This window comes from Staurois parvus, unplaced genomic scaffold (assembly GCF_062004578.1).
Source record: "Staurois parvus isolate SC_StPar_1 unplaced genomic scaffold, SC_StPar_1.0 ptg000249l, whole genome shotgun sequence".
In the NCBI taxonomy this organism is placed as follows: domain Eukaryota; kingdom Metazoa; phylum Chordata; class Amphibia; order Anura; family Ranidae; genus Staurois; species Staurois parvus.
In genome coordinates, this window is record NW_028318045.1 from 12055497 (window position 1) to 12067773 (window position 12277).

Sequence of the window (12277 nt, forward strand, 5' to 3'; positions counted from 1 at the left end):
GCATTCAAGCCTTACATCACCAAGTGCAATGCAAACTGTCTGATGCAGTGATGTAAAGCACGCCGCCACTGGACTCTAGAGCAGTGGAGATGTGTTCTCTGGACTGACGAATCACGCTTCTCTGTCTGGCAAACCGATGGATGGGTTTGGCGGATGGACGTGTCTGGGTTTGGCGGTTGCCAGGAGGATGGTACGTGCCTGACTACATTGTGCCAAGTGTAAAGTTTGGTGTCTGCTGTCTGTCATCCCTCGGCTGTCTAAATGCAGTAAGTGCAAAGAAAACAAGTGTAACATTTCAATGACTCATATTCTCTTTGAATCAACATTGATCAATTTAATTAGCCAGTACTTGAAGTGTTTAACCAGAAATACCAATATCACGGCAATCAGCCACGAGAAGTCAAAGATATCTTAAAGAGAACCTGTTGCCAGACCATTAAATTCAGCAACAATCTTCCCATAAGATTATATGTGCCCCTGCAGACTCAGAGCTTTCACTCAAATATGGTATTCTCCTTCAATGCTCCACTGACAGTTACATAAAAGGTGATGTAGGCAGGTGAGGGAATGGGCAGAGGAGCTGGGACAGCACACAGAGTAATCAGACACTCCCAGAGTAGGCAAGTGGTATGAAGTACAAAGAGGGAAGTGCTGTGCTAGGGAATTAACACGTTCTGGTTCAAAGGCACATTGGAAGTCAATAAAAAATGTTTAAGAGACGCAAAACCAATGAAATTAAGCATTTCAAATATGTGATTTTTTAGGTATTTATTTAAGTTAGTCTCTTTACCATCATAATAATGAGAAGCCTTTCCAAGGGACTGTTAAAAAATATTATATTCTTCCTACAATACAGTATGAGTTAATTAAAGAGAATATGTCACCAAGAAAAGAGTGCATGAACCTGCAGCAGTTCACTAACGCGCGTTTCCGATATCTATTTTTTTATCAGTTTCCCTCACACTTGGACGTTTTTCACTGGTACAACACGCCAACACAAGGAAAACTGTGGAAGGCCACAGCAATGTCCAGTTTTTAAAAATATATTGTTCTGAAGCAATTTTTACTGCCGATCACTGCTTAAAGCCCAGCTGCAATCAAATCTTTTTCTCTTATAGGTCTCTTATGTGTTTTAATCCATGCGTACACAATAGAGCATGTACACAGGTTTGAAATTGTTTTTAATGGTGCTAATTCACATTTATGCAGTGTGTTGGCTGCAAAAGTTGTATGATACTGTGATACTTTTGGATGCTTTGCCGTACATTAAAGGGCCTATTGATGGGAATGGCAGCAGCGCTCATTAACGCATGATAATGCACCTGCCCAGAGCAATTAAAAAATGCAGGATAACATAGATGGATAGCAGCCTCGTGGATAGAATGGGCACATTTTAAAATGCTGTCAGGGATTATTTTGTCTTTCTTTCTTCCCTCTGTGACAGCAGAACAAAAAAGTATAGGAATAACTGTGACTGGTTATGATTAAGCACGAGATTGTGTGAAACGTGTTAACAGGTCCTGTATTCATGTCCTGGTGTTTTATGCGTCCTATGGATCAATTAATACACACTATATTCATCTATCCTCCAGAGTGCGGCTGACCCTTCTTCCAATACTTGAGAGTGGAAGAGAAAAAATGGTTAAATGGTACATGAAATGGTGAGCACTTTAAATGAAGTGCAAGGCGCCATCATTGACGTTATTCCCTGTACTGCTAAAATGAGGCCAAAACAGGGACCGAGATCTGCACTTGTACATAAGAGTAGAGCACCAGCAGGGAAAAATAGGGAGGCATAGATGGCAATAAGAACATGCAAGATATTCTAACCCTTATCCATTCAATAAAATAATGTTTTTGTTGCTGTTTATGTTCTCATTGAAGAGATTTCTCAGCACATCCTGTCCCTGCAAAACCCTGTCACCAGGACAGGATGTAAAAGCAAATCTTCTGAATGTGGACACAAAGTGCAATAAATATCCAAACTATGTTCTAACCTGTCCCCCCTCTGTCTAAAACTACCATATATATATATATATACACACACACACATACAGTAACTAAATATATATATTTTTTTCTGGCATAAGGCAATAAGTAAACCTGTAGTATGATAATAAGAGAGATGAGGCACATTACCTGGGTTTGCTCATAAACTGCACCGAATAATAATTTACACTGTACACAGTATGCAAATTGCAGTAAATACCATTAAAGTAGAACTATGCCCCCCACCCCATTAAAAATTATACAGTATATGTGATGCAGCACTTTTCTGAGGGACGTTCAAGTCAGAATGGGACTTTTGCGTTTTTTATAGTAACAGAACAAATTTCAAGGAATGGAAACTGCATTTATTTTTCAACCTACTCCTCTGCTACATTTATACACTTATCCCAGCATTTAACTAATGCCTGGAAAGCTTCAGCATAGAAAGATTTGTCAGTACACCTGAACCATCCTAGGACAGCCGGCTTCACTTCGTCATCATTGTGTTCACCATTCGCACAGAAAGATTTGTCTCGTGCAATTTCATGACAGGTTATGCATAGATTATCCAGGATCAGGCCCTCCACTCGCTGAATGTTCACAGGAATGACTTCTGTGGGCTGGGAACCACCACAGCCGGGATTATCACTGATGGACATACAGCCATCTTTGAAATGTTTACACCATTCAAATATCTTACTGCAGTTGAGTGTCATCACCACACTGTGCTTGAAGTCTTCTGTAGATATCCGTGGGTTTTACTCCTTCGTTCACAAGAAACATCATCACCTCACACTGTTCCATGCATGCCCTAATACTGCTATCTGCCATTTTGATTAATGGTCTCTGGACTGGCCCGCGACATGTAAGCCACCTATCAGTAATAGGACACACTTGCCACTTACTACTTTGTGTACCTCCACGCCAGCACCCCTTTTTATATCTAAGTTAAAAGTCCCGGTTTGTCTTGAACGCCCCTCGTATATACAGTATGTTATGTAATTGAGAGCATTATATAATTTTATAAATGCATCTGCATTTACAGTTTTCTCTTAGTCCCCTAAAAAGTCTACACAAATAATTATCACAGCTTACTGTGATGGTGTGACAATGAAGCTGCACTGCTCCTGAATTCAGAGCAGAGGTGCCATTCTCATAAAGGATGTACCTGCTTGCACTACAGTAGGATGAGAAGCTGCAGGGGGGCTAGCTATGAGCATTGTCAGTTCTGATTCACAATCTTGTAGCCTGTCAATCTGCACATGTACACACCTAGTCCCTGCTTTCTGGATTGGGAGCAACGCCTCTGTTGCTGAAACCCTCCCAATGTGTGAGACATATAAAGGAGGATTTGGATCAATCAGAGAATCTAAAGGAAATTTTTTATGAGGCTTGTGGAATTTGCCCTTGTTTAGACTGTCACCCACGTGCCTTTATCTGTACTTTAGGTAAAGAAAATTGTTATGTCTGTGTCCCTTTATTTGATATACCTGAAGTATTAGCAGCATCTGAATAATGGAAGGAGGTACACGAGCTCGCGGCCGGGATAAGGCATCATCCAATTTCAGATTTAGGGTTATTATGTTTCTAAAGTGTAGCAGAGCCAGCTGTCGGATGGAGGGTTCCTTCCCCTGGAAAGAAGCATAACACAATATTGAATTCTTCCAATTCTGTAAACACATCTTTAGAATTAGAAGAAGAAATTTTTCAAAACAGCACATAATCTGACCTACACCTGCCCATAAATGTGCAGTTAGGACACCTAAAATTTCTATTTCCACCGTAGGTTGGTTTAAATTCCAAAAAATGTAAGAATATGCTAAGTGATAAAAAGGCCACTGCCAGGCTGGGTATACTGTAGATATGCAGCTGTCTTTGTGAGATCTGAGCACCAACCATCCTTGAACAGTGCCACAAAAGACTCACCCAACTAGAAGAAGCATTGCAGGTATTATTTTCAGCTTTGTTTTGGAAAACCTTTACAAAAAGTTGGAAACTATGTAATTGACTATAGCTTTTAAAAGCTTGCTCCTTAAGGTAGCTTGAATGACTGATCCTATCCTGTGCATTACTGTGGGCTTAAGAGATGACCCATCAAGGCAGCCTGGTTTGCTACTAAGGGTTTCATCAGTGAATCTTAATAGGTTACTTCTCATGTACATGCTTCTTCTGGTTAACAGATCTGATGCCAGAGGCACTGATAGACCCTGGGACTGAAAGCATGTGTCCTGGGTCTTCTACTTTGTACTTCTTTGCAGTAATTGTTGTTATCACATCAAAAATGGACCTCTAAGCAAACACAGCAATTTTTGCTAAACTATGGTACATACAGTAGGGCAAAAAAGTATTTAGTCAGCCACCAATTGTGCAAGTTCTCCCACTTAAAAAGATGAGAGAGGCCTGTAATTGTCATCATAGGTAGACCTCAACTATGAGAGACAAAATGAGAAAAAAAATCCAGACAATCACATTGGCTGATTTGGAAATAATTTATTTGCAAATTATGGTGGAAAATAAGTATTTGGTCACCTACAAACATTTCTGGCTCTCACAGACCTGTACCTTCTTCTTTAAGAGGTTCCTCTGTCCTGCACTCATTACCTGTATCAACGGCACCTGTTTGAACTTGTTATCAGTATAAAAGGCACCTGTCCACAACCTCAAACAGTCACACTCCAAACTCCACTATGGTGAAGACCAAAGAGCTGTCGAAGGACACCAGAAACAGAATTGTAGGCTGGGAAGACTGAATCTGCAATAGGCAAGCAGCTTGGTGTGAACAAATCAACTGTGGGAGCAGTAATTAAAAAATGGAAGACATACAAGACCACTGATAATCTCCCTCGATCTGGGGCTCCACGCAAGATCTCACCCCGTGGGGTCAAAAAGAACGGTGAGCAAAAATCCCAGGACCACACGGGGGGACCTAGTGAATGACCTGCAGAGAGCTGGGACCAACGTAACAAAGGCTACCATCAGTAACACACTACGCCGCCAGGGACTCAGATCCTGCAGTGCCAGACGTGTCCCCCTGCTTAAGCCAGTACATGTCCGGGACCGTCTGAAGTTTGCTAGAGAGCATTTGGATGATCCAGAAGAGGATTGGGAAAATGTCATATGGTCAGATGAAACCAAAATAGAACTGTTTGGTAGAAACACAACTCGTCGTGTTTGGAGGAGAGAGAATGCTGAGAATCCAAAGAAAACCATACCTACTGTGAAGCATAGGGGTGGCAACATCATGCTTTGGTGCTGTTTCTCTGCAAAGGGACCAAGACGACTGATCCATGTACAGGACAGAATGAATGGGGCCATGTATCGTGAGATTTTGAGTGCAAACCTCCTTCCATCAGCAAGGGCATTAAAGATGAAATGTGGCTGGGTCTTCCAACATGACAATGATCCTAAACATACCGCCCGGGCAATGAAGGAGTGGCTTCGTAAGAAGCATTTCAAGGTCCTGGAGTGGCCTAGCCAGTCTCCAGAGAAAACCTTTGGAGGGAGTTGGGAGTTGCCCAGCGACAGCCCCAAAACATCACTGCTCTAGAGGAGATCTGCATGGAGGAATGGGCCAACATACCACCAACAGTGTGTCCCAACCTTGTGAAGACTTACAGGAAACGTTTAACCTCTGTCATTGCCAACAAAGGATATATAACAAAGTATTGAGATGAACTTTTAATATTGACCAAATACTTATTTTCCACCGTAATTTGCAAATAAATTCTTTCCAAATCAGCCAATGTGATTGTCTGGATTTTTGTTCTCATTTTGTCTCTCATAGTTGAGGTCTACCTATGATGCCAATTACAGGACTCTCTCATCTTTTTAAGTGGGAGAACTTGCACAATTGGTGGCTGACTAAATACTTTTTTGCCCCACTGTATATCCTTACTTCAGTTTTGATCCAAAGATGCTTTTTTTTAAACCTACAAAAGCCATTCTCAAGTTTCAGTTTACTTCTGTATGGTTTAATTAGGATGCACAGCCAAGAGTCAGAGATCTAATGGAAGGATAGTTCAAATATAAACAGAAGAAAAAAAGAGACCAAAGAAAGGGAAGGCAAAAAGCAAGGAAAAAAAGAGAGAAGGTATGATTTGGGGGAATGGCAAGAAACAATCTTGAGGATTGACTGCAAGTTCTCAGTGGGATTAAGGTCTGGGGAGTTTCCTGGCCATGGACCCAAAATTTTGATGTTTCGTTTCCCAAGCCCCTTAGTTATCACTTTTGCCTTATGGCAAGGTGCTCCATCATGCTGGAAAAGGCATTGTTCATCACCAAACTGTTTTTAGATGGTTGGGAGAAGTTGCTCTTGGAGGATGTTTTTGTACCATTCTTTATTCATGGCTGTGTTCTTAGGCAAAATTGTGAATGAGCCCACTCCCTTGGCTGAGAAGCAACCCCACACATGAATGGTCTCAGGATGCTTTACTGTTGAAATTACACAGGACTGATGGTAGAGCTCACCTTTTCTTCTGAGGACAAGGTTTTTTCCGGGTGCCCCAAACAATCGGAAAGGGGATTCATCAGAGAAAATTACTTTACCCCAGTCCTCAGCAGTCCAGTCCATTTACCTTTTGCAGGATATCGGTCTGTCCCTGATGTTTTTCCTGGAGAGAAGTGTTTTTTTGCTGCCCTTCATGGCTCCAGGCCATCCTCCAAAAGTCTTTGCCTCACTGTGAATGCAGATGCACTCGCACCTGCCTGCTGCCATTCCTGAGCAAGCTCTGCACTAGTGGTGCTCCAATCCTGCAGCTGAATCAACTTTAGGACACGGTCTTGGCACTTGCTGGACTTTCTTGAGGATCCTGAAGCCTTCTTCACAACAATTGAACCTCTCTCCTTGAAGCTCTTGATGATCCGATAAATGGTTGATTTAGGTGCAATCTTAGTAAGTGCAATATCTTTGCCTGTGAATCCACTTTTTTACAAAGCAATGATGACTGCACGTTTCCTTGCAGGTAAATAAATATTTATGTCATTCTCAAAACTATTGGGTAGGGCTGTACAATGCATGTCTACTTTATTCTACTAAAAATGAAGGATAATCTATGACGAACACTGAAAAGTGGAAGGCTGCGTAGCAGACTGTTTACCTGGACTGGGTAGAAAATGGCCTGGAGCATTGGCAGGACATCACTGAAGAAGAAATCCCAAGTCTCAGCTAAGGAGTCAAGAAGTTTCTGACCTGAAACACACAAAGAGAGGACTCTCAGAAGCTGCAAGGAAAGTTAAAGGAGCTACAAAGACTAACAAGGGATGGTTGGATGGATGATTAGACAACCCTTTTATATCTAGCAACATGGTTTATTTTAAGGGTCAGTTCACTCAAAGGGATGTTTCATTTACACGTTAATCTTAATGAGTCTCCTATTGGCTTCTTATGTCTCTTGGGGCCTACCCCAGTGCCTGGCCCTGTTTTTGACTGCCTTGTTGTTTTCTGTATTCCCTGCTCACCCCAGATTATTAGATGGGTTAACTCTCCATCATCGACCAAAATGAAATATCAGTTTGGGATAAAATAGGGAAAAGTTAAAAACCTCTGTTAAGTTTTTATTTCTTTCATTGTATGTTGTTTGTCCTGGTTATCTTTGGTACAAAAATGCTGGATAACTAAATTTTATTTTGTCAATAAGTAAAAGGCAAATCTTCTAATGAGGACAACTTTTCAGGTGACAACTGGCAAATGTAGGATATCTTTCACTTTGGGGAAATTTCTGTCCACTTTCCTTCTGTTGTAGCTCTGGGACAGCAAGTGGGAAGAAATCTTCCCAATGGGAACACAGATAGCAATACAGTGTATACATAAAGTTAGACTTTAAGGCCCCATGCACACTGGGCGCTTGCCCAGCTCTTCTTAATGCCTTTCTCCTGGCGTTTGTGCAAATGTGCTTCTTTACATCAATTACTTGGATATTCATTTTTTAATTTACTCTGACCACTGAAATGAATGCACGCTCAAGCGCTTGAAAAGCCTAAATGTGTATGCAAAAACGCCACGTGTTTAGGTGCATCAGGCATTTTTTAGCAGCAAAACAATCTGCTGAATACACTGGCTCTTTTTTTTCTGGCTCTAAACGGCTAACAAGGAGGGGCATTTAGAAACAAAAAAAGTCAAATGTTCTTAAAAGTGGTGTTTCTAACGTCCAGTTTGAATGGGGCCTTAAATATTCTATCGGGGCTACTAAAACAAATAAGTAGAACTAAGGATATACTTTTTTTAGTTTACAGTGGAGAAGGATTAGACCTGGTTACCTTCATAAAAGCGAATCTTGTCTCGAAGAATTACCATTCCCTTGGTGAGAAGTTGGTTCTGAAAAGTGATACATATTGTCAGAATTGCAAACCTATTTCTTAGTTTGCAAATAATAATGATATATAATAATAACATAGAGTTGCACTTCTATAGTGTGAATGTAGCCTTATTGTTGTAACTAAAAACTATATATAATGAAAGGTTATACATTAGCATAATGTTATAATGTTACTTATAACAAGTTGTTCACATTTACAAATCTATTTAAAAAAAAAAATTAAAGCAGTCAAAATGGGAAATTAAGCCTGAAGATGGATAAAAAGAGTACCACCTATGTTGGATTTCTGAGCAGCATCTGAGCACTGCTCTGCTGCACCAATCCATCTCATTCCCTTTTTCTGTGATCTCGGAACCTCTTTTGCTAACATGTTTGTAATAAAGGAGAAATTTTCACAAACATGCCCAAAGCAGGCATTTTGCATTCCCACAGCTGCCAGTCAGACTCAACTTGCCTTGGAAGCTTGAATCTGATGCAACTGATAAATACAGGAGACAGGAAGCCAAACACAGATGTAGGCCTTATGTACACAGCCATAAAAAAGACAGTTACAACCATTTTTTATTTATAGATCTGAATGCAATTGTATTGTTTTCAATGTTTTGTACACATACACTGGACTTGCAAATACACATATACTAGTGAGAAAAAGAACACACCAATTTTTAAGTATTAAAAAATGGATTCATTGCTAATCATTTATGCAAGAACTTTTGTTCCTTGCCTAATGATCTGTAAAATTTGTATGGCCGTGTTACAGCCATGTGAATGTAGCCTAAAAAAAGCATAGTTCCCATATACACATGAATCCCCTTGAATTTTAAGTGGTGTACTAAAGAGAACTCTAAATAAGGTATGGTTAGTAGAATTTCTTATTATAGTATAACTACATATTTCCCTGTAAAGGCTGAAGATTTCTATGCATGAAGGTAAAAACCTTCAGTGTGCAGCTTCCCCTGCAGCCCCCTTAAATACTTACCTTAGTCTGATCTTGATTAAGCTTTGTGCTCAAGAGCTGCTGCTGTCCTGGCTCTTTGCCTCCTCATTGGCTGAGGCACAGCAGTAGGAGCCATTGGCTACCGCTGCTGTCAATCACAGCCAGTGAGGAGGGACTGGTGGGAGGAGCCAAGTCCTGTTTTGTGTGTCTTGGGCTTGGGAGCGAGCACGCAATAATGCCTTCGTAGTAGTGGGGGGGACAAAAGTAGTGGTGGGGGGACCTGAGAAGAGGAGTACGATCAAAACAAGGTAAGTATAACATGTTTGTTATTTTTACAAAAATTGGAGCCTTTAATAACAATTTAAAGTAAACCGGTGTCCAGACTATGGACATTACAGTTTTTATATATTCTTAATAAGCAGTAGAAGGGCTTTAAATAAGCCCTCACTGACCTCTCTAGCTCTATGTACCATGACATAATTCATCCTCAAAATCACGAAAGAGACACAAAATTGAGTCTCAGACAGTTTCTAACAGCGCCTGATGTTTGTTTATATTAGAGTTCTGGCATACTGCGAAGTTCCTGCTGCCAAAGGAAATAAGGAGAGAGAAAATTTGGTTCACCTTACGTGCCCACGGTGCTTATACAGACATTTTACATGCCCAGAATAATTCTTGATGGTTTCCTGTGCCCAGGGAGCTGCTTGTGTCATGTACAGCCTGCCATAGAAGTGAATAGCTATATCTTGCTAAACTCTTGTAGACACCTATGCTACTTTGTATCCTTGTTTACCCTTGCATGTGCATCCAACAATCTCTGAATGGGAAACTTACATGCTTTGGAAATATGTTTTGCATGCACGAGTAAACGCTAATGCAAATAAGCATTGGTGTTAACAAGAGTACGGCTGCATGCAGCCATTCACTGGTAAGGCAGGCTGTACAGGGCACGTACGGCTTCAATGGTGGAAAGCACCTGGAAATGTACAATGCGCATTTTCAATTGCCTGTAAAGGTTCCATATCCTTGAACCCTGAAGTTACAGAGGTGGATGAGAAATTGCAGTGAATTGCTTTTTTATGCTTGTTCAAAATATACAAATACTTAATGCGCATAATGTGTGCATAGGTTCAATTTAGCAGTTGTAATGTATTTCACTCGCTGCCTGAAACTGTTCTTTAAAAAGAAAACAAATGCTGGATACTGTTTAATACCCATACCTGAAGGTATTCAGTGAAAAAAGAGCCCAGTTCAGTTTTTAGAAGCTGCCTATGGAAGAAACAGACACCAAATGTTATTGGATTGTATTAGACAGTATTTTCAAAGAACACAAGTGATTTGTTATTATTAGCATTAAAGTGTTACTAAACCCACAACAGTAAAATCAGTCTGTATATGCAGTAAAGCATGCTTGTTTTACTCATGGTGGAACCAAAGGGGTTAATCCACTGCATTGTGTAAAAAGGCTGTTTGATCCTGTCTTCTCTGCTCCTCCTCTTGTTCAAATGTCCACGCTGATAAGACAGACTGAACCCGTAGCCCTTCTGCACATGCTCATGCTCAGTGTGTATTGCTAGAGAGGTTTTTTTTTTTTCTTGGGAGGGTGCATATGATCAGCACAGGGCCAATCAGCACTGTCCATACAGAGGTCAGGGGTTTTGCATCCTCCTAGAGCAGAAAGAAAACTCCTCCTACAAGCTTTAACCAGTGCTCTGCTGAAGTCACAAGACTGCTCTAACTGCTGATGAGAAAAGGTATTTAGCAGTTTATATTTACTAAAATAATTGCATTTCCATGTTGTGTGTACTGTGGGAGACCAAATATAGTGAATGCTGCATCCTGGGTTTAGTAACACTTTAAATTTATATTAAAGTATTTTTAAGTGACTTTCAAACATGATGTGCACAATTTCATAAAGGCATGACATTTATCATTTTCATAGGTACTTATATAGTGCTGTCAATTTACACAGTGCTTTACATACATATATTGTGCATTCACATCTATCCCTAACCCTCAAGGAGCGTACAATCTAAGGTCCCTAACTCACATTCATACTTAGACAGGGGCCAAATAACCTACCAGCATGTCTTTGGAGTGTGGGAAGAAATCCACACAGGTACAGGGAGAACATGCAAACTCCAGGCAGGTAGTGCCATACAGTGGGGATCGAAAGTGTGGGCACCCCAGCTAAAATTTTGTATTAATGTGCATAAAGAAGCCAAGGAAAGATGGAAAAATCTCCAAAAGGCATCAAATTACAGATTAGACATTCTTATAATATGTCAACAAAAGTTTGATTTTATTTCCATCATTTACACTTTTTAAAATAACAGAAAACAAAAAAATGGCGTCTGCAAAAGTTTGGGCACCCTGCAGAATTTATAGCATGCACTGCCCCCTTTGCAAAGCTGAGACCTGCCAGTGTCATGGATTGTTCTCAATCATCGTCTGGGAAGACCAGGTGATGTCAATCTCAAAGGTTTTAAATGCCCAGACTCATCTGACCTTGCCCCAACAATCAGCACCATGGATTCTTCTAAGCAGTTGTCTAGAAAACTGAAACTGAAAATAGTTGATGCTCACAAAGCTGGAGAAGGCTATAAGAAGATAGCAAAGCGTTTTCAGATGTCAATATCCTCTGTTCGGAATGTAATTAAGAAATGGCAGTCATCAGTGGAAGTTAAAGCAAGATCTGGAAGACCAAGAAAAATATCAGACAGAACAGCTCGCAGGATTGTGAGAAAAACAATTCAAACCCAAGTTTGACTGCACGATCCCTCCAGAAAGATCTGGCAGACACTGGAGTTGTGGTACACTATTCCACTATAAAGAGATACTTGTACAAATATGGTCTTCATGGAAGAGTCATCAGAAGAAAATCTCTTATACGTCCTCACCACAAAAATCATTGTTTGAACTTTGCAAATGAACATATAGACAAGCCTGATGCATTTTGGAAACAAGTTCTGTGGACCAATGAGGTTAAAATTGAACTTTTTGGCCGGAATGAGCAAAGGTACGTTTGGAGAAGAAG

General features: G+C 40.5%; 1 protein-coding gene across 6 annotated transcripts in view; it reads right to left on the reverse strand.

Annotated features, from left to right (window-relative positions):
* Positions 1-12277, reverse strand: part of PRR5 (proline rich 5) — a 148678-nt gene that overhangs the window by 23638 nt on the left and 112763 nt on the right. For all 6 annotated transcript variants that reach the window (XM_089680788.1, XM_089680784.1, XM_089680789.1 and 3 more), the window contains 4 exons: positions 10461-10509; positions 8245-8302; positions 7086-7177; positions 3480-3620 (listed from right to left, as the gene is read on the reverse strand). In XM_089680788.1, the coding sequence (XP_089536914.1) occupies positions 3480-3620; positions 7086-7177; positions 8245-8302; positions 10461-10509 (340 nt within the window). The remainder of the gene's footprint in view (positions 1-3479; positions 3621-7085; positions 7178-8244; positions 8303-10460; positions 10510-12277) is intronic.